The sequence below is a fragment of the Cygnus olor genome, chromosome Z (assembly GCF_009769625.2).
Source record: "Cygnus olor isolate bCygOlo1 chromosome Z, bCygOlo1.pri.v2, whole genome shotgun sequence".
NCBI lineage: Eukaryota > Metazoa > Chordata > Aves > Anseriformes > Anatidae > Cygnus > Cygnus olor.
Genome location: NC_049198.1, coordinates 13,643,039 through 13,662,999, shown reverse-complemented (window position 1 = coordinate 13,662,999; position 19,961 = coordinate 13,643,039). Strand labels below are relative to the sequence as shown.

The following is a 19,961-nucleotide window of genomic DNA, read 5'->3' as shown; positions in this document are numbered from 1 at the left end:
TGTCCTCCAGCGTATATGGTGGCATAGGGTTTGCCACCACAGAGCAGAAGTTTGCTCTGTAGACAGCGGTCTTCAGGGCTGAAGGCACAGTTATAATGTGAACCACAGGGATGTGGTCACCTCTTCAGGAAAGGAGGCAGCTTCTGTTGATTTGTCAAGTCAAAGCACATTTGGAGTAAAAGATGTCCACAACATTTCTGCGTAAAAGAACTTTATAAACCAGAACTAGACCCTAGGGTACAAACCACTCTGAGAATTGCACTTCCCGTACTGAGTTCACCGCTTTCAGCATACTGTGGTTGTGATCCAGAGCAGGGCTTACTTACATCGAGATGCATTAGTGGCTGAATGCTTTTTGTTCCCAGGAATCTGAACTTGTCTTACTCTTTAACAGCTCCTGTGTAAAGAGTATTGTAACTATGGCACGCATTTTCCTTTGAAGTTTGATGTGTTTTCTGCTAGAATACTTTGCTTGGAAAATTTTGCTGCTGAACTAATCTGATCCCTTGAAAATACCATTGTTTATTTCATTCCTAAAGTTGAAGGTGAGAATAAGGCGATTGTACCAGAAACTCAGCTTTCAGCCAGTTACATCTTTGTAAAAATAATGTACGGTCTCCCAAAAGGATTTTCAACGTGCATTCTCAACAGACTTGGAAGCTTTCAAGAAAAAGAGAAAAAGGCTTTTGTGGGAATAAGAATGCATTGGACACATGGAGGAAATTTATTAGAAACTGAGAAATGTATTCACTTTGCACAAGAGTGTAGATTTATTCTAAAACATCAGATTTGCCTTTGGTCAAATAACCATCGAGACAAAATAGATGCATTCGTAAACATGAGTTCAGCACCAGTAGTAACATCAGACTTGAAGTCCTGTTACGTGACCTTACACAACGCCTGCTGTAATACCTGTGGGGTCCAGGAATTGCAGTAAGGACTTGTAATACCCACTAAGCCTAGTTCTTTTAAGCAGAAATAGATTTCCATGGTAGCAATGTGAAGTTTGGAAGACAAGCTATGTGATCACAGAGTTAAAGCCTTTAAAAGCTAGGCAATTTATAACTTCTGAATGTTTATGCAGTCTTCTGGCGTTTGTTGCAGGAAGAAGGGTATTTATGTGTATGGGTCTGTAGCAAGGCGGCCCAAGAAGAGATTTTTCTTTCAGCTGCTGTTAGTAGGTAATATTGCAGTAATTAATAGCAAGGAGAGCAATAAACTTGTATCTTTGTAGTGTCACCTGCTCAGTGTTTTTGTATGTTCTTGAGAGTGAGGGAAAGATATTCAAGAAAAAGCTGAACATGCAAGGCCTGAGATAAAACTGATGCAACACTTACACATATTCAGCATTTAGTGCTAGGGTTTATCTTACTAGCTTTCTCCTTCATAATTCTCCCTGCAGCTCCGAAACGTGCACCAAATTTTACTGTAGAAGAAACTTCTTCAGATTCAATATTGGTAAAATGGGAAGACATGCCTATTGAGGATTGCCAGGGGTTTTTAGAGGGATATCGTCTTTCCTTTGCAAAGGGTGAAAAAGATGCCTTGAAGCCTAGACTTTTGGAATCAGGTAAATTAAATCTATAGATGGTAAATTCCTTGCTTAAGCTTTTTTTTTTCTTCTTCTTTTTCTTAATACTTTAATTTCACTTTTAAAAAAATGTTTTTATCATAATTCAGTTGCATTAGTCACTGGTATAATTGGCCCCTGATATGTGACAAAGGCATTTGAAATAATCAGCTCCTTGTGTGGGTAGCACAGTTGTTTTTTAATATAAGGCAAAAATTGGGGAAAAACACGGTTCACTGAGGCTGCAGAGGTGTGTAGTGACTAAGCAGCAGTGTCACACACTGTCGTGTGTACAGATGCCCCGGATGGACAACATATGGGGGAGGTTACTTGGCTATGTCTAATAGGTTATATTCCTCCAGTACCCATCTTGTGAGCACACTCTGTACAGATCTGAAGCATAACTCACATCAATAGAAGAGGACAAGCATGAGAGTAAAAAACTCAACACAGGCCTGTGCTGTTTGCTGCTGTACAACCAAGCAGCATGACCAGGATTCTCTGTTTCAGTTTTTCTATACACAGACAGTTCTCTGGATTTAGTAAGCTGACTTCAAGAATGTCTTGCTAATGCTGAGGCTGTCCCTCTGAATCCTTTCTTACAAGGTATGCTTTTCTTTTTTCTTCTGAACAAACAGGGAATCCAGAACTTAAAGTTAAGAATATCACTGACCTGACAAAAAAGTCTTTGAAAATACTTGATCTTCAAGGGAAAACAAGTTACCAACTGGATCTACAAGCCTATACGGCTGGTGGGTTGAGCCCTCCTAACAGCCTCTACGTGGTGACAAAGGAAGACTGTAAGTTGAATATTCCTGTTCATTGATGTCCTTTAGCACAGGGGCTGTTCAATGTATATAAAGATGAGTGTGTTTGTTTGTTTTCTGGTCCCTTTATGTACTTTGGGCCTAAAGCCTAATTTTTATTTTAATTTATTTAGTTGCTTATTTTTAAACACAAAAATGTTACAGTTCAGAGTGAGGAAAAAGTAATTTCCTATTACAGCTATCTCATGGTTTTTGGTAACCTATGCAAGAAAAATAACTTCTAAACTACTACTATATGGTGGAGCCTGAATTTACTCTTCTCGAGCAGCTAGTTGTTCTTGTCAAGTTTCCCATGATGAATATCTGCTAATACGTGATGGGAAGAAAGACATCGTGGAAATATTTACCAGTTTCAGAATTATAAACAGATGCCTCTCTGCTTTGAATTCAGATTTATCAATCCCCTGACAGAAACAAACCCAGAAAGACAGTTACAAAAAGATGTTGACTTTGGGGAACAAGAATTAAAAAAAAGTATTCCATGTCGAAGGAAGGATTAAACACTGGGGTGCAACTAAAATACACACAAAAAAAGTCAAATATGAAGGCACTTAACATCCATGAAGAAAGACAGTGGGAATGTATCAGAGAGCAACCCTGGGGAGTAGAAGCACTGTAAACCATTTAAAAGGCAGCACAACTTGTGCAGTGCAGTGCAGTTGGCCTGTAAGAGCCATTACCAGAGATTTGGCCAGCTCAAGTAACCTGAAAGTGCAATGCCAGTGCCTACTGAGAACAGTAGCAATCAGTGGCAATGGAAGCCTTTCACAATTAAGCATCAGAGAGAAGTATCTGCTGATACTGAAGTAGCTATGACTGAGTCAGCTCTATTTACAGATGAACTTTTGCCTTTCCAGCAAAGGTGAAGTTTATGGAATAGGTCACTGTTCGCAGGCCCTGTTGGCTGTTTCCGCTTAGATGAAATGGTCTGTACTCTGTGGGACTGTTAGAAAAGGCATAAACCTTGCTGGCAACTTTGGATAATATCTTTAATGTCTTTTTCTTTTTCTGTCCCCCCAGCTGTAGGACTAATCATTGCAATTCTCATCCCTGTGGCAGTGGTTGTTCTGCTTGGAGTGGTGGCGAGCATCTTTTGCTATAGAAAGAGGGAATGGTAAATGCCTGCATTCAGTTCTGATCTTCTGGTTGTGTTTGCTTCAGTGCTAGAGTTTTCCATTATTTGTGTTACTCTTTGTTTTCTGCAAATACCCAAAGATGTCAGTGGGCTTTTACAGACCTTTGCATAAAAGGGGGTGATAAAAACACCTCATAGAAGGTGAGGAAGAAATTGAAATCAAGTTGGAGGTAAGGGAGAGTTAGGAATGCAAAAAGGTTTTACAGGAGCCTGTCTCCCAGTGAGTACTGTTTATAAATAGTTCCAAAATGGAAATAAGCTGGCAACATATTGTAATTTGTGAGCTACCCACAAACACTCAGGTAGACATCCCATCTCCAGCTTCTCGTAAACATGGCATATCAAGTTCCCTAGTTAAAAAAAAATGGTTTGCTGTTCTTTCCATTAAATACTCAGTGAAAGTATAACACACTAAATTTTTATGCCAGATATCTTCAGTATTCTGAATTAAAGGGAAATGTCCTGACCCCTTCAGTGTATTGGCAGTCTGTTTCAGGGCTTGGTAACTTAAAAGTTCTTTCTTTCCTCCTTAAAGGATTAAAGAAACATTTTATCCAGAGATCCCGAATCCTGAGAACAGTAAGGCACTGCAGTTTCAGAAGAACATCTGTGAGGTAAACCTGATTTTAAATCTAGCATTTTAAACTTCTAAGAGGTATTGTGAGTAAAGAAGACTTTTGCAAGTTTTGAGTCTTCTGCTCCAGTTGTAAAATAACTCTGTGGCAGAGGAGAGCAGGGCAAGACACTGCACGACTTCTGTCAGGCTGTGTCTGGAACTATAATGTATTCCTGTCCTGCCACACTAATGGGAAGTCTCAGTAGATGGGTACATTACTCCGTTAGTTGTTATTTTTGTCACAGTGTTAGAAGTGGAAAGTCTATGTGCCACATCTCCAACCTTCTGGTAGGCACCATAGTTGGAACTGAGTGTAACATTTAAAGAACCTTCTGGAATGGATTATACATAGCTGAGATTTGGGGAAATGGTTCTCAAACACTTACTGCAAGATCTGGAGTCTCTTTAACTTGGCTGAAATGCTTTAACATGAACAGGAATTTGTGATGAGCCAGAAAATGAGAATTAAAACACTTTTTTTAATATTGTACTAATGGCAATGGAATGAATGCAAGCCACAAGCCAGCATACTGGTTTAATGTGGGCAAGCTGTTGCTTTCCGGATGTCCAGGTCTTTTGGTTTAGTCTCTCCCCCTTCTCCTTTTTCTTACTTCAGGGAAATAAGACTCTAAAAACACTGGAAATGAACCCCTGTACACCCAATAGTGTTGAAGTGGTGGAAACACGGTCTGCAGTTCCCAAGATTGAAGATACAGAGATGATGTCCCCGGCAGCAGACACTGTTGTACCTGAAGATGGATCTGACTCAGAAACAGAAAATCATGTGGTAGTGTCTTACTGCCCCCCTATCATTGAAGAGGAAATCTCAAATCCCCCTATGGATGAATCTGTGGGGTCATCTCAGGTGGTTTACATTGACATCCAGTCAATGTATCAGCCTCAAATTAAGCCAGAGGAGGAGTCAGAAATAGACTTAGTGACTACAGCAGGCTATAAGCCACAAATGCAGCTGCCTATCAGTGCTCTGAAAATAGAGGGTCGCTCACCTGCAGAGGAAGAATCAGATAAAACTGCAGGTTACAGACCTCAAGCAAACACAAATGCCTGGAACATGGACACTCCAGACTCTCCTGGATCAGTTGAAAGCAACAATGAAAATGCATCTTTTGGGAGTCCGTGCTCTATTAATTCCCGACAGTTTCTGCTTCCCCCAAAAGATGATGAAGATTCTCCCAAACCCAATAACATAGGATGGTCCTTTACACACTTCTTTCAGAACAAACCAAATGATTAAGTGAGTCCACATTGCACCTGAACCTGCCTTCTAAATAAGCTCTTATTCCTGATGTTGTAAAGAAAGGAGGAAGAAAAGTGCAAAGAGCATGCATTATTCTTGGAGACAGTCAGCAGAGGTTCTAGTAAGCTGAATGTTATCGTGTTTAAGTTAGTGAAAGTGTTGATGTTCCATTTTAACAGAGGCTAAGTGGCCAAAGTTATAGCAATTTAGTTATTACTCTAGTAAAGTATATTGGATATAGGGGGTATTGAGTTTAGATCTCCTGATAAATGTAGTCAAAGAACTCTGCCTACCGTCACATAGTGTTCCAAGATCAATATGGTTTCATACAACTTATAACTTGGAAAGATTGCTTTGCTTTGTTGTAGTTGTTCTCAACCGTGCATACTCAAATAGTGTATCCCAAACAGATTTACTCACTTGAGGGTTTCATTTATCACAAACCTCAGCCTAATGCATGGAAAGGATATGGTTGGAAACTCTTGAGATCTTTCACCTAGTGATAAACTAAGAACAAGTCAAAGTGCTACTTTTTTTTTCTCCCGTACAAAAGGGTATTGTCACTGCTTAACACTTCTGAAGCAATGGCTTTTCAAATCTGTTGCTTTTTAACTAGACACTAGTTTCTGTACCTACTGTATGTTTATTCAATGTTTGACTCAGGGGTACAAACTTGGGAAAAAAGTGTAACACTGATTTAAACCTCAGCAAGAACTGCATGAAGTTTTAAACTTTTTTTTTTAAAAAAAAAACTTTGAATGCTCTATATTTTTTCTATCCTTGGGTTAAGGAATTAATGTTTCCTAATGTATTGCACTAATGCATTTTGTATTTTATAGTTTCAGCTCCAGATCTCCTGCCTCAAAGTGGTACAATACTCCATTCCCCCACAGTATTCAGCAGTCTTTGGACTGTGCAGTAATGTAAGCCATGGGGAAGTCTGTCCACTAACACTAGTTGTCCAAGCAGTTTGACACCAGACATTAGAGGTAGTACTATAGCTCCTTGAGAACAAATTGCTCTTTGGATGGTCTTTATTGCATTAGCTTTGCCACCTGCTGCCTGGCTGTTCTCCACAGTGTCTATACAACAGGACCTTCTCTACAAATCTTATCTAGGAGTACAAAGTGGGATTGCTCCAGTGGCATGGAGAAACCCAAAGAGGTTTTAGTGCCACTACTTCTACCTCTCCTTTACCAGACATGTGAAGCAAAGATAGCTTAAATGATGTAAATTTGTGTGCTTAAAGAAGTGTTCAGAACAATCATCTTTGAAAATTTTTGTTTTCGCATATGCATCTATAAGGCAGCTGTAATTGTAACATTTCACTTTGTAAACTTAAGACTGTGGCATGCTATGAGTTTCACTAGCTTACAAGACAAAGTGCTTTCTAATTTACCTGTTCCTTATTGCTTTACAATAAGTAAAACACAGTGATGAGAGATCAAATGTTTAAATGCTTGATCAGAAAGGGTCTCCATACAGTCCTAACCAAACATTTTATTTTTTTTTTTAAATTTTGATTTCCTGAACTAGATTGTGGCTTTTGGAATAAACAAGATGAGTGGATTTCTAAATGAGATTCCAAACCAAATAAAGAGGTTGAATTGGCTAAGCTGGTAGTTGTAAAGGTGTGTGAGCAGACCAGGAGGATGGCTAGCTTAACAGGTGTTCAGTCTACAAAACCACGTTATCTGGCCATCAAAATAAAACCAAGCATTAGGTTAAACCTAGTCACAGCAAGGGGTGGTGTGGTTTCAGATATTGGAAAGTCTCTGCCATCTCTGTAGAATGAAAATACAGAGGGATTTCAAGACGGACAGAAAGGCAAAACACTAAATAGCTTCCAAATCATCATCAGTAACAACAGCCTGTGCAGGCCTTCTGGAAGAGTGAAATGTGAAGACAGTAAAACCAGATCAGTCTGCCTGAAAGAACTGAAAGTGCAGATAGGATTCTGCTTTTGAGGATGAATCTTGGAATTAACAGAGCTGCAAGTGAAAAGAAAGGCAGTGTGAATAGCTGGTGTCCATCTGTCACCAGGCATCCCTGCAAGAGAAAGTTTCATGCCTAACCTATTACTGCCTATTATTCAGAACACTAAAATAATACAAAAAAGGAAGCAGTTCTGCTCTTTGTGCTTGATAGCTGGGCAGTGGCTGTATCCTAATACTAACCATGTTTTCTTTCTATTCCAAAGCTCACAAGGCTTCATTTAAAGCTGATTTCTTTTCACTAAGGCAGATTTTTCTTAATGTATTTATCTCCTAAGATGAATTTTAGATTGTGCTGCCATATGCTTTTAATTGAAAGCAGAAGATGTCCAGAACAGAGTGCATGGGTAGTGGTTTGTTGTGTTTCTGTTTAATGGAGCCGTTTCTCAGTGCAGAGGAGCAATTACTCTTGTATGGTGATTCGCAGGAAAAAAGAAAACTCTGATCTAGTAGAACTACAGTGCTTTCTTATGGCTGTATATTGAAAGAAGTAACACCAAACTGCAGTTTGGGAGTACTGGCAGATTTTAACTCAGCAGACTAAAAATCAGGGTGAATGCAGAGAACACTCAGAGGTCACAGAAAGCAGCCTAACACCCTGCACAGTGCTCTTAGGAAGAATCAGTTGAACACAACTATCACGTATTCAGGTTTTCCTTCACACTGCTCTTCCTTTTCAGTGAAGCCAAAAGCATTTTCAATTGCTTCGTTTCTGAGCTGGTGGAAAGTTCCCCAAAGGTAGGGTCTGCCTCAGTGCTATCAAGGCACTCTAATGTAATTATCTGTCACTGCCATTTTTAATTTTTTTTAAACTTTGAATATCTGTTTTATTTGTCTGGGGTTCTGACTTCCAGGATGTAGGGCAGAAGAGTCCTGTTAATATCAATGGCTTACCAAATCCTTAATCGTGTATCAGTAGCACTATAGTGGGGCAAACAGGGGAGAGACGCAGGCTTGCACAGCATATGTAGCATTGATTACTGTTGCTTAATGGTTATGAACCAGTGAGCAGTCTTCGTTCCAGCACTAGAAAGGTCAGTTGCTTTCACTATGTGGTTCCTATTGAGCCTATTCAGTGCTAGCAGTGAGGACTCCTTTCAAACGCCTGTCTTAAATCTTCTGCAGCAAATCCATGCACTAGATGGGTGGGGAGAGTATGTGTGCTAATTTAGTAACCAGGTGAAGACACCCTTAGGTGCATGTAGTAGTAATAATGAGTGACAAGGACTGTCAGGGCACAGACTTACTTTTTGAGCCTGAGTGACATGTTAAACCAGTGAAGCATCTTTAAGAATGTCTTCCATACCAAATTCACTTTCAAAGTGTGGTGCTGTTTAGCTTCTAGATGTACTGATATCAATTGTAAGACTAAAACTTTTGGCTTTAAGGGGATCAGACTCCTCGTACTAGTGCCTTTGGACTTCCCAGTGAGCCTCTTCTGTCAAATTAGACGTGAGTAGAATTCCTTCCCCTTGACTTGAAAAAATGTATTAGGAATCTTGAAGTACTGTATTTCATAACAGTAATTTTCTGAAAGATCTTACTCCTTTATTGAACATCTATTTTGTTTTAGTCCTTTTAAATTTTTGCTTTTTTTTTCTAAAAGAATAGATAGTTCTTTTCTCTTTTTTTAATAAAAAGAAGGAAAGGGAAAAAAAAGAGAGAAAACTTCCAGAAGGGATACGAGCAGTAGAGATTGTGTCCAAAACACTGTTACTCCTAACTCAATGTTTCAGTCCTTTGGCTGGATCAGTGTTCAGAGATGCAGGGTGCCAATGTCAAACAATTTCTTTCCAAAGTGAATCATCAGTGCTGCTGTTTTTTTGTTTTGAGCCATGCCTGTCAAATGTGACAGCTGGGTTTGGGTTTTGTAATGGTTTTTTGTACTGTTCACTTCATGCATGGAACAATGGTCATGTTTGATATAATATCATGCACTCTCCTATTTGACGTGTTGGTTATTTTTGCTGTTCTGACTGACATGCAGGGGCTGATCTGGGATCTTGGTTTTGTGTCTTAAATTTGGGAGTTGTAGATTTGAATGTGATATACCTCACAGAACTACTAGTTAATATTTCAACAAAATAGTAAGCTAATATTATGGGCAGGCAGTGAATTATCTTCCCTGCTGTGTGGTGGCTGCATACGCAGACTTAGGACCTAATCACTGACATTTGCTGTTGTAGGTGTCTCTGTTATCCATAGCTGCTGCTTTCATGGGTAAGCTGTTTCCAAAGGGAACCAGTGGTCGTGTTGTCTGTCACGGCACAACTGGCAAGTGTAATGTGTTTCTTCATCTTTGGTTTATGTGGGGGACCAGAGCTTTCCTTTGCTGGGCACAGGGCAGGCAGCAGAGTGCTCCTGCTAAGCTCGAGTTTCAAGCTGCTCTGAAGAGGCACATTCAAGCCTCCTCTCCCTCTCTTTCTCCTTCTCCCTTTTCCTCTCCTTCTCTCCCCCTTTCCCCTCCCTTTTTGATAAGTTCAACTCTGTAAAGTTGAAGCGGAGGACTGTGGGGTTCCCTCTTATGCTGTCCTCCTGGACACTCAGTTGACCGTGAACTGTAGCAAAAATGAAGGCAAGTGGATGCGCTGGAGGGAGGTGGTTGGATATCACTATTAAGAGGCAATGAGAAATTGTGTGGTCTATTTTTAGACAATTGTTTCTTTGTAAATAGAATATTTGTACCTATGAGTAGATAGAAATATATTAAAAGAATTTGAAATGCATAGGAAAAATATGGGTAGTATTTAAAGAATCAGATTGCTAACAAGGTTCTGTACCATAAATATATCAAGAGCTTCCCATGTAAATAGCATCCTCTGCTCTGCCACGACTTTGATGAAGACCTCAGATCAAATGACATTAGTATTTTTAACACTAAGTAAGGTCCTAACTCCTTAGGCAAATACGTGCTTGCAGCATTGTGTAACTAGGTGCGTATTGCAGAAGAAGTTGGCTTACAGTTCCCAAAGCATGTTTTTTTGAGCCCTGTACTTGAATAAATATATGCCTTCGGAGGTGCATTTTCGCCTAGAGGAAATGGTTGCCATCTGCACTCCTCCTATCATCCTACATGGAGTTTGTGCTGCCGTGCATTTAACGGTGACCTGTCTGGCTGATGTTCAGAGACAATGTCTGCAGTTCTAAGGATTCATTGTTGGCTTCTTCATTGACTTGTCCTTAGCAAGCCTGGGAACACAGTCCCAGACCCCAAATGCCAGATACTGAGATTCAGAAACATTGGAGTGTTTAAAAGCTCATTTCCTCATGCTTAGGCCTGTCTTAAATTTGTAAATGCCTTCTTAGAAGCTGGAAAACAGTTTCTTCCATAACAATTTTCTTTCCCCTCCTCTCCTATTTATATAACTCTGGATTTTCCCCAGTGTTTCTAAGATAGCCAGTGTTTATTTCCTTTTTGCATGTTATGCAAACAAACCTCAGATGATATTGGCAGGGTTTTCTGTAACTTTACAAGTTGTCCCAGGGTGCTTAACAATGCTTTTTCCCCACAAAAAAAAAATGTCTATTAAGTTCTTTCTCTTTTTCAACAAAAAAAAGTCTTCAGAGAATATTTGTATTTCAGATGTTGGGGGCTGAGCTTTCAACTGCAGGTGAGCTGGCCTGTGAGCAGGATGCTCTGTGAGGGATGGTGTTAATCCCTTACCAGACTCATCCTGCCCTTGTGCCTGGGTGACTCTGTCGTGAGCCAGAGCAGAAGCCATCCTTATTTCTTAATGTGTTACCTGATGGTATCTCGAGGTAGGATTTTGGACAGTCCCAAAGCTGCACTTCAGATGGAGTTACCTGAAAGCAAGCTGCAGTGGAAATAGATGCACAGCTTCCATGAGCCTGCCACACGTTTCAGTACCTTTGCAACTCACTTTGGTCTAATGTGAAAACCATAGTACCCAGAGAGTAAAGTTTAACCAGAGACTATGTAAAAACTGAAATGTTTTCATTTTCCTTATTTGTGCTGAGCTAAACTCAAAAAGCTCAAATAGGGCAAAGTAAAACAGACACTGGTAAGGTCTCACACTTTTTAGTAGTAATACAAATAAAAAACAATTCTTGAATTTCACTGCAACAGTGTTTCCTTAATGTGATTTTAAGAATGGCTTAGGATGAACAGCACCATATACTTCATAGCCTTTCAGAAACATTTGTAAAGCAGGGAATGGCCAAAACGGAAGATAACTGAATTACCTCTCATCTGAAACCCTACTTGAAGGTAAAGATAGTTTGAACTTTGGTCAGGGTGTGGTACACAAAGCAGTGGAGCTAGTGAAGTCATGCAGGTCACCTGAAGAAAAAAAACAGTTGTACTATAATGCTGTAACTTTCAAAATATATACTGTGAACAGGTTCAATGGTTTTTTAACTCTTTTTATACCATATTTTTTACAGCATAAGTAATTTGTTTAGAGATGTTTTTATGTTATGTTTTTACAAAGATTTTAATGGACTTTTGTTGAATACTAGTGAAAATGTTTCCCAATTTGAAATGGTCATCTATAGAAATTAGTCCTGAGAATAAATCAATAAATCAAACCGACAAAATAGCCAACCTAACACACTAAACCTAATGTCATTTAACATATTTCTGTTGCTGAATGATACCGAAGTTTTCCAGCTTCCAGATCTGTTACGGAAAAAAAGATGTATTTTATGATTTAAACAAAATCATCACAATGCACTTTAATGAAGTTGTAGCATACCAAGTGGAATAGTGATTCAACAACATGTATCAACAAGAAAATCTGTTAGCTAAGCAATTAAACAAATGCATGTTTGAAAATGGAAGCATGGGACTGTGTTGGGGAAATAATATTCCAGTGGGGCAGATGACATGTAAGACTAACCTAACACTAAGATACCAACTTTGCATACATTTTAAGCCTAGTTTGCTTGGCTGTTGTAACTCCTGTTGTATTGCTTGTGTGTCTAAAAATACGCATGTATTTAACAATTTTACCATAGTATTGCCATGGAATTTAATAAATATATTTTCTTACACTCTTACATGTTTTGATATTTCTTGCTTGCATGTTTATTTTTAAGTAAGAAGTAAATTCTGCTCATGCTGTAGCATAAACAGAGATATTTTAACTTTGTGCCAGTGTAAATAACCACAGGATCTGGCAAGCACAGCCTTGGCTTCTTGATCGGCAGAGTAACACAAGTACTCTCTGAGCAGCTTCTCCTAAGCACGGCATTTTGTAGTGCATATGTTCATGGTTCACTGAAGTCCTCCTGGTTCATGTCATGCAATGTGACAAGAAGAAGAAGGGCACTTTCCTTACCCGTGTCCTTGGCACGTGGTTCTAAGACAACGGGGTGAGGGGGGCTGAGCCATGATTTCCCTGCAGGCTTGGGCTGAAGACTTGAAGAAATGACCAGCCAGAGCTCTCTGTGGTGGATGGCTTTGCATGGCAGCCATTCTTATCTGCAGCATGTAGCGATGCAGGAAGAAGGGGTCCAAGCTGCACACCATGGGATTGGTTTGGTTGATATAGGACACTTTCTCACGGTGAGATGATCAGCTTCTATGGTGTCTGTAACGTGGGCTTTATGTTGAAAGCTATTTATGTTACAGCACTTTGCAACTAGCAACAGTCAAGGAATCTTGTGGCTCATTTAACCACAGCATCTGAACCATGAGTGACCCACTGGCTTAGCAGCGTGCAGACAGACAAGTGCCATAACACAGCACATCATAAAAAGCCATGGCTGCATGGCAGCCCTGCTGAGGCAAAGTTGGAGAGTCAATTTGTTGTCTTTGCCATAGTAGATGGCTGGTGCAGGTTGTTGATGTGACATAAACTGTCTAGGATGTGTGAGCTCCACACAATGGTGGGCAGGTAAGGGACCAAGGGGACTAAGTCCTTTAATCAGTACAATGACTGCAACAACAGAGATGTGGAGATGAGGAAAGGTTTTGATTGTTCTAAAGGTGAAATCCCTAAGCTGCTCCAAAGCCCTGCAACTGCTTTGGCCAATGGAGGAATACCAGGGATGAGAGCAAGACAGGTCTCATTCCATCATCTGACCCTATGGCCTCGGGATTAAAAGAAGCAAAGGGGTGATAGCTTTGCAATAATTCCAAACAGTTCAGCAGTTGTTCAGACACAGGACATTCAAACCTTGGCAAAACCAGACTAAGTCTGTTTGGTTCTTAGCACAGCTTGGACAGCTGGGGCTCACCATCCATTCACGCTGAGGTAGCCATGGAACTGCAGCACCAGAGGAACATGGAAGTAGTGGGTTTCTTTGCAGGGCCAGAGCTGAGCCAAGTACATGAAGGACGCAGACCAGCTAGCCTGGGCTGAGCTCTACCGCTACTGAGGCAATTTGGAAGAGCGGCTGAGAGCATTGGCCCTTGAAGACACAAGGTGGTCTCTGTCCTCCTCACAGCCCCCACCACCTCCGCCCCATTACAGGGAGCTCCAATGTGGCAAACAGCCCAGCAATGCTCCTTACTGTGCATATAACATGCCTTCTCTGTGTGAGAGTTCACCTCCAGCGTTGTGTTTGTTTTCTAGTCATGAAGCCAGTACAGATATCAGTTACTAACAATATCCTGTTGGGCTACATTTACAGCCACTATGGAGAAAATATCTCAAGCCAGCTGTGAGCTTGAGCTTTTCATTTTGAGTGCATTTCACACTTTATGAGCTACTTGGGAACTATGAATACAGGCACTTTTAAAAAATAATTAAAAATCACAGAGCCAGGAATATTCTGAGTTTCATATAGTGTTAGGGCCTTCAGAAGAATATGATTTGTGCTGTAACAATACACTGACCAAGTTTGAAGGTTGGGTAGTGATGGAGAGTTGGGATGGTCCATTCTTCACCATGAGGACATGGGTACAGAGAGGGACTCAAGATGTCATTATTTCCTGTCCTCATTCCCATATGTATCATATTCTTTTGCCTAACTATATTTCCTGCTTGCTGTCAGCACTAGCTGCTCCTAACACATCACGGCCTATAGCAGTAGCATCCAGTGTTTCCCTGCATTTCCTGTTGCAAAAAGTTATTCTCAACACATGAATAAAGGCAAGAGTCCATGTGTACAAGTCATTCATTAGTACTAAAAAAAAAAGCAACTGTATTCTGCTTGTTTGAATGAAAGCTGGATGATGAATTGGTGATTTCATTTTGAATTTGGCTTTGTTGATGCCAAAATTAAAAGATGTAGTGAGGGGAAAAAAGTGGAAGTAATAGAAATCGTGAAGAAAATTTTAAATATTACCTCTCGGTGTCTTCAAAAGATGGGAAAATTGAGGGAAACTCTTCTGTGTCCACAAAAAGTGACAACAAAAGTTGCCGCTGTTGCCACTGGAAAATATTTAAGGATCTGCAATACAAACAAAAAGGTTGAAAGCCACTGTCTTGCAAGCCAGCCTGAACTTCTGCTGTCCTGTTTCTTCTACCCGGTCCTCAAACCCAAGGTCTTGTGGCCGCCAGCCCCACAGTGACCCTTGTGACATCCCCGCTTCCCACTCCTGGTGTTTCGCCACCATGTGCAGTGCTGGAAAACGCAGCCGGTGGGGCTGGCATTGAGAGAACGGCACCACTTTTTCCTCAGACAGGAAGAGTGAAGGAAGCTTAAAAAAGACATGGGGAGGAGAGGAACAACGTTGTCTTTGTCCTGTGCACAATAAACAAAGAATAATGCTCCAACAGTGAGGGGAAATACAAGTGAAATGGGGATAATAGGCCTGCAACGCTGCCAGGCACTCTCCATGGTGGGGTTTTATGAGTGGGCAAAGATGAGTTGGGGCTGGCAGAGCTGAGGGGGGTGAAAAAGGGACTTGAAGAGGTGATCTTTTATATCATTTCACACACCACAGCCAGCGCAGGGCCCACCCCAGCCTGCTCGGGGACACAGCTGAGGGCCGTTGCCTGCAGGCCGCTGGGAGCAGCAGGCCCTGGCACCGCTGCCGCTTACTCACCGGTGAGCCTGAGCACGGGGGTGGCAGCTACGTCCTCGCCCCTCCGTGGGGACCGAGGGCACCCGCAGTGACTCAAACCACAGGAAAATGGGAGCGAGTGGGAGGCCTGCCCCCCCCTCCGCCCCTGAAGTAAACTGCTGACAGACAGAAGTGTCCGGCTGATAGGATGGGGCTGCTGATCTCCGTGAGTAAACCACGGCTGCGTTTTTAATCCAATGTTTTAAAGTGTTTTCCCAAAAGCAAAGCCTGGGTAATGAAAAGCGTAACTTTAGCAGTCCCCTCCTCCTCTTCGCCTCAGGGCCAAGCTGGGGGGAGAAGAGCTCCGGGCCCCTCAATTTGACTGCCCAGGACACACCACCACCAAGGCAAGGCTTTGCCTACCACAAAAATTTGACTACCCTGTCCTTAGCAGACTTTGTCCTTGACCTCAGCAGGCCTTTCTGCTGAAGCAGCTGGACCCTGGGGAGGTGGCTCGGGCTGGGTCACAGCGAGGCATGCTGCCCTGTGGGAAGGAAAGGCAGGGAGCAGCTCCCAAAAACAGTCAGTGACTGGTGGGCGTCCTTTCCTCCTGCCACCACCATCCCTTTTCTCCTGAATGCCCCATGTGTTCCAAGGCACAGCCCAGAGCCTGCTTTATCCCATCCAAGGCTGGCACCAAGCAGGGTGTTTACCAATAGAAAGGTGGGTTTTTTTTCCAGGATAAATGTGGAAAATCAAGAAGAAAACTAAGAGTTGAGATTTAGGAAACGGATTGCATTACAAAGAGAGGCACGAGGACTTAGGGATACAAGCTGCATTTCCATGTCTCTTCACTCTTCTGTAGATTTCTTGTTTTTTTGTTTTGTTTTTTTTTTAAACCGTCTGCTCCTTGCCTACCTCTCAGAAGCACACAGAGCCACCACTTGCCTCACAGGTCACTGCAGGGGGACTGGGCACAGCAGGGCCCAGGCATGGACAGCTGTCTCCTGGATGCCACCTCTGCCATGGGGATTTGAAATGTAAAGCAGGACCCAGTAGTGACAAAATCCACCAAAGAGCTACAAACCAGCTCCAAGGGCTTCTGGAACTATCGTACATGTACAAAAGCCCTTGAAGTTGCCACAAATTCAAAAGCCTGTTTTTTGACCCATCAGAAAGTCCTGCCAGAGGTTGGAAATGGTGACCATGTGGTGGGCAGTCTCCATACCCTGCAGTTCACTCCAGAAAAACCAGTCACTTGCAGCAAAAGGACACAGGACTGTCAATGGGTGTGAGTGCATCCTGCTGCAGTGCCAGGGTTGCACTGAATCTCAGATATATACTGGGTGATAAATAATAAGGTTAATAAAGAACGTTGGCGAGCAAGCAACACATCCAAGGCCAGTTCCTGGGAAAATGACTAAGTGCTCTGCCATGCAGCCTCCCCTTTTCCCCTCTCCTGCCCTAGCCTGGTTCCAGGGGTGGCTGAGCCTCTGTACCTGGTCAGATGCTCCTGAGCTCCTGGCACCAGTGTTCTGCCCAGCCTGCCGAGTGCTGGAAGCCTGGGGGCATGGCCAAACTTTGCCAGGGAAACCACAAATGCACGTGCAGGGATGCTCCCCATCTGGAATTTTCTCAGGCTCTCTCTAAAAAGTCCCAGAAAACACTACTTTTTTTTTTTTCTTTTTTTCTTTTTGAAGGAATCAAGCCTCACACCATCCTTGCTATTCGCCCCCCGCCGGCGCTGTGCAGCTGTGTCACTCATGCTCAGCCTGCGCTGCGGCGGGGCGATGCCGCCAGCACCAAATTCCCGTGCGGTGATACACACATTTGGGAAGAGGCGTTTGCAGAGCTGCAGCTTGCTGCTTTTCCTTTTCCACAACAACAACAGAGGTATTTCCTACCAGCTGCCCCCCTCCCTGCATTTCAAAGAGTAGCTTTTGTTCTGGAGAAATATTGCCTTGTACCAAAACATCAGCTACACTGCAGTAAATCTTAAAATAGAGATCTCTCCCACCAGGTGTTTGCCTTGGAACTGCTCTCCAAACCCTGCAACAGAAATGAAAGGATGGAAATGGAGAGGCTCACTTGACAGAGCAGGGAGTGATGCAGTTTTGGGACTGGCGCTGTCCCTGTCACCGGCATCACAGTGGTCCCGAGGACAAGGGGTCTGGCTGGCCAGATCTCTTTGCCTTGTGTTGGAATGGGTCAGGTCTTTGCTGCTTGGGAAAACCCACGTGCACATAAAACACAACTCTTTCCTCTCCAGCAGCCAGCAAGCCTCCACAGTTTTTCATTTTTACCCCATTTCTAATTCCTAGCACTTATCCTGTTTATATCCAACAGCATCAAATTCCACTTACCTCCAGTTTAAAGCCATGTCCTGGCCATGTACTTCAGTGACACTTAATGCATACATTATCCTGCTTTTTTCCGACCACACATACACCATACATTCATGACCATACACCTCTGTCCTTATGGGGTTCCCCAAACCAAAAAAAAAGACACTTTGTTTCTCCTGGGACAAAAGCCATGTGTGTCTCCAGCTCATCTGCCATCTGCTTATTTCTTCTGCAGTTTTTCTGCAGTGCTATTTCAACAGGGGACGGAGCACAGGTGCACATGTTACATGCTGGCACCACCATATATTTTTCTGTTTCTTTCTGTTTCTAACAACTCCTAGCATCTCTTTTTGGCCACTGCTGCCAGGTCTGCATGGAGCACAAGATCTTTACCCCAAGCAGTCAGGGTCTCCCTTCCAGAACATAAAAGAGGGGCTGTGGTCTCCTTGGCAGCTATTTCACATGTGCTCACATCTAGCACCACCTACCATTTGTTCACTCCAGCCTGCAGCTGTTCAAAGCCAGCTCTAGATGGGATGAGACTCAGAAACGTGTTTTGGTTCCCAGGGAGTACCCTGGGCACAGTGAAAAAGCAGCCAAATGATCCTGTTGCCCATTGCTTTTGCCACATCAGGTCCTCAGAGCACGTTGTCATTCAAGTGAGCCCATGCTGGCACAGAAGTCAGTGGTTCTCTGGCACCTCTGCCCCTTGACAGCCCATGGCTCTACTTCAGACAAAGAGTTAACAAACCCAGAAATCTCTAAACTATGAAATTCTGGATCATTTCCTTACTGTCTCAACAGCACTCTTTTCGCCTGCTTAAATTACAGTTTGGCAATCAAGGTTGCACAAGTGTTGGTCCAGTGCCTAGAAAACATTTTATTTTAAGAGGTCTGTGACCTACCGAGGTCTCTTGCACATCTCTTTTCTCGTTTTTCAGCATTAAAAATTGTGATTTAAAATACCACAGCAGCAAGAGTTTGTACTTTTTTCCTCCTAATCTTTTAATCTGTTTAAGCCAGGAAAACTTCATAATGTACATTTCGAACTGTCAAAATTTACAAAACAACAACAAAAAAAAAGATTTAAAACTGGTTATAACTCACAAATATCTCCACCAAAACTGTATAATACAGACACTGAGCCTTCTGTATAACCAACTGAACCCACAGGTCACTTTGCTATTTTCAGGAAAGTGTGCAAAGAGCTAATTGTATAGTACACCTAAATGTCAAAAGTTATATCATGTAAGCAGGTCTGCTGCTGCTATAAAAAATATACAAGTATAAAATTACTCCTATAAAATTGGTTCGTTGATTTTTGTTGCTTGTAGTAAAAAAGTAGACTTTAAGAACTTTCCTCCTCAACAAACAACAACATTTTGAAACCAGTCACTGCAGCTGTTATTTACACAGGATGAAACATAACTTAGCTAAATCAGAGCGGTGAGAAGAACTGCGGTTTTGGGGACATACATTTGAATGCATAGATACGTTGCCTGCTCTTGTATCTGTTGCACAATACAGTCGTTGTACCATTGCAAAGTAGAAGGTGGAATGAATGCAGGTGTTTAAAGACTGCCCTTTTTGACATTAAAAAAGACAACCTATGGACCACAACACAGCCACTGAGCTACTCGTAACACCACACAGTTCTCTGCTGTTTGCACTGACGCACGACCTTTAGCGCTTACTAAACACGCAGCGGGTAAAGGGGACGGCTCCTACACAAAATACTCAGTTTGGTTTGGTCAGCAGAGGAAAGGAGAGGGAAAATATTCTTTTTTTCAGGGTTTCCCTTTGGCTCTGTCATCTTCTGATGGCGACCATGGTCCGGCTGTGGAGGGCTGCAGCAGCCAGCTCGCTTTCATCTGCACAAGCAAGCGCAGGATGGGTCCTCAGCTCCGGGGCTCCTCTCTTGTCACTTGGTCCCACACATGTTAATGTTCTTCCCATCAGCTGCATCCTCCACCAGCGAGATGTGGTAGTCGGTGGACAGCGTGAGGTGCGAAATGCAGCCCACCAGCCCTCGCAGGTACTGCCTGTTGGTGTGCAGGGCGATCTCCTTCATGCCACCTGGGGAAAAGGCAGCGATGAGAAACTCTTCACCAACATGTGCTCCTGCTCAGCCCACTGCATGCCCGACAATGCGACACAGCTTCCTAGCAAACCTCACAGGTGAATTTTAAAGTACAGGTTGTGCTGTGTTTTTAAATACAGCTTTTGGGCACTCAGAGGGAACAAGCAGAAGAGAACATGGATCCTGATTGATTACTTATTCCAGAAACTGTAGCAGCAATA

At 42.4% G+C, this 19,961-nt stretch overlaps 2 protein-coding genes across 6 annotated transcripts in view; one reads left to right on the top strand and one right to left on the bottom strand.

Moving 5' to 3' along the window:
- The window catches only part of LIFR (LIF receptor subunit alpha), a 56,545-nt gene extending 44,126 nt beyond the window's left edge, over nt 1-12,419 (top strand). For all 4 annotated transcript variants that reach the window (XM_040539891.1, XM_040539888.1, XM_040539889.1 and 1 more), the window contains 5 exons: nt 1,403-1,570; nt 2,209-2,370; nt 3,418-3,511; nt 4,068-4,146; nt 4,765-12,419. In XM_040539891.1, coding sequence (XP_040395825.1) covers nt 1,403-1,570; nt 2,209-2,370; nt 3,418-3,511; nt 4,068-4,146; nt 4,765-5,403 — 1,142 coding nt within the window. In that variant the 3' untranslated portion in view covers nt 5,404-12,419. The remainder of the gene's footprint in view (nt 1-1,402; nt 1,571-2,208; nt 2,371-3,417; nt 3,512-4,067; nt 4,147-4,764) is intronic.
- EGFLAM (EGF like, fibronectin type III and laminin G domains) overlaps nt 8,211-19,961 on the bottom strand; it is an 86,514-nt gene continuing 74,763 nt past the window's right edge. For both annotated transcript variants that reach the window (XM_040539894.1, XM_040539893.1), the window contains exon 23: nt 8,211-19,736. In XM_040539894.1, coding sequence (XP_040395828.1) covers nt 19,582-19,736 — 155 coding nt within the window. In that variant the 3' untranslated portion in view covers nt 8,211-19,581. The remainder of the gene's footprint in view (nt 19,737-19,961) is intronic.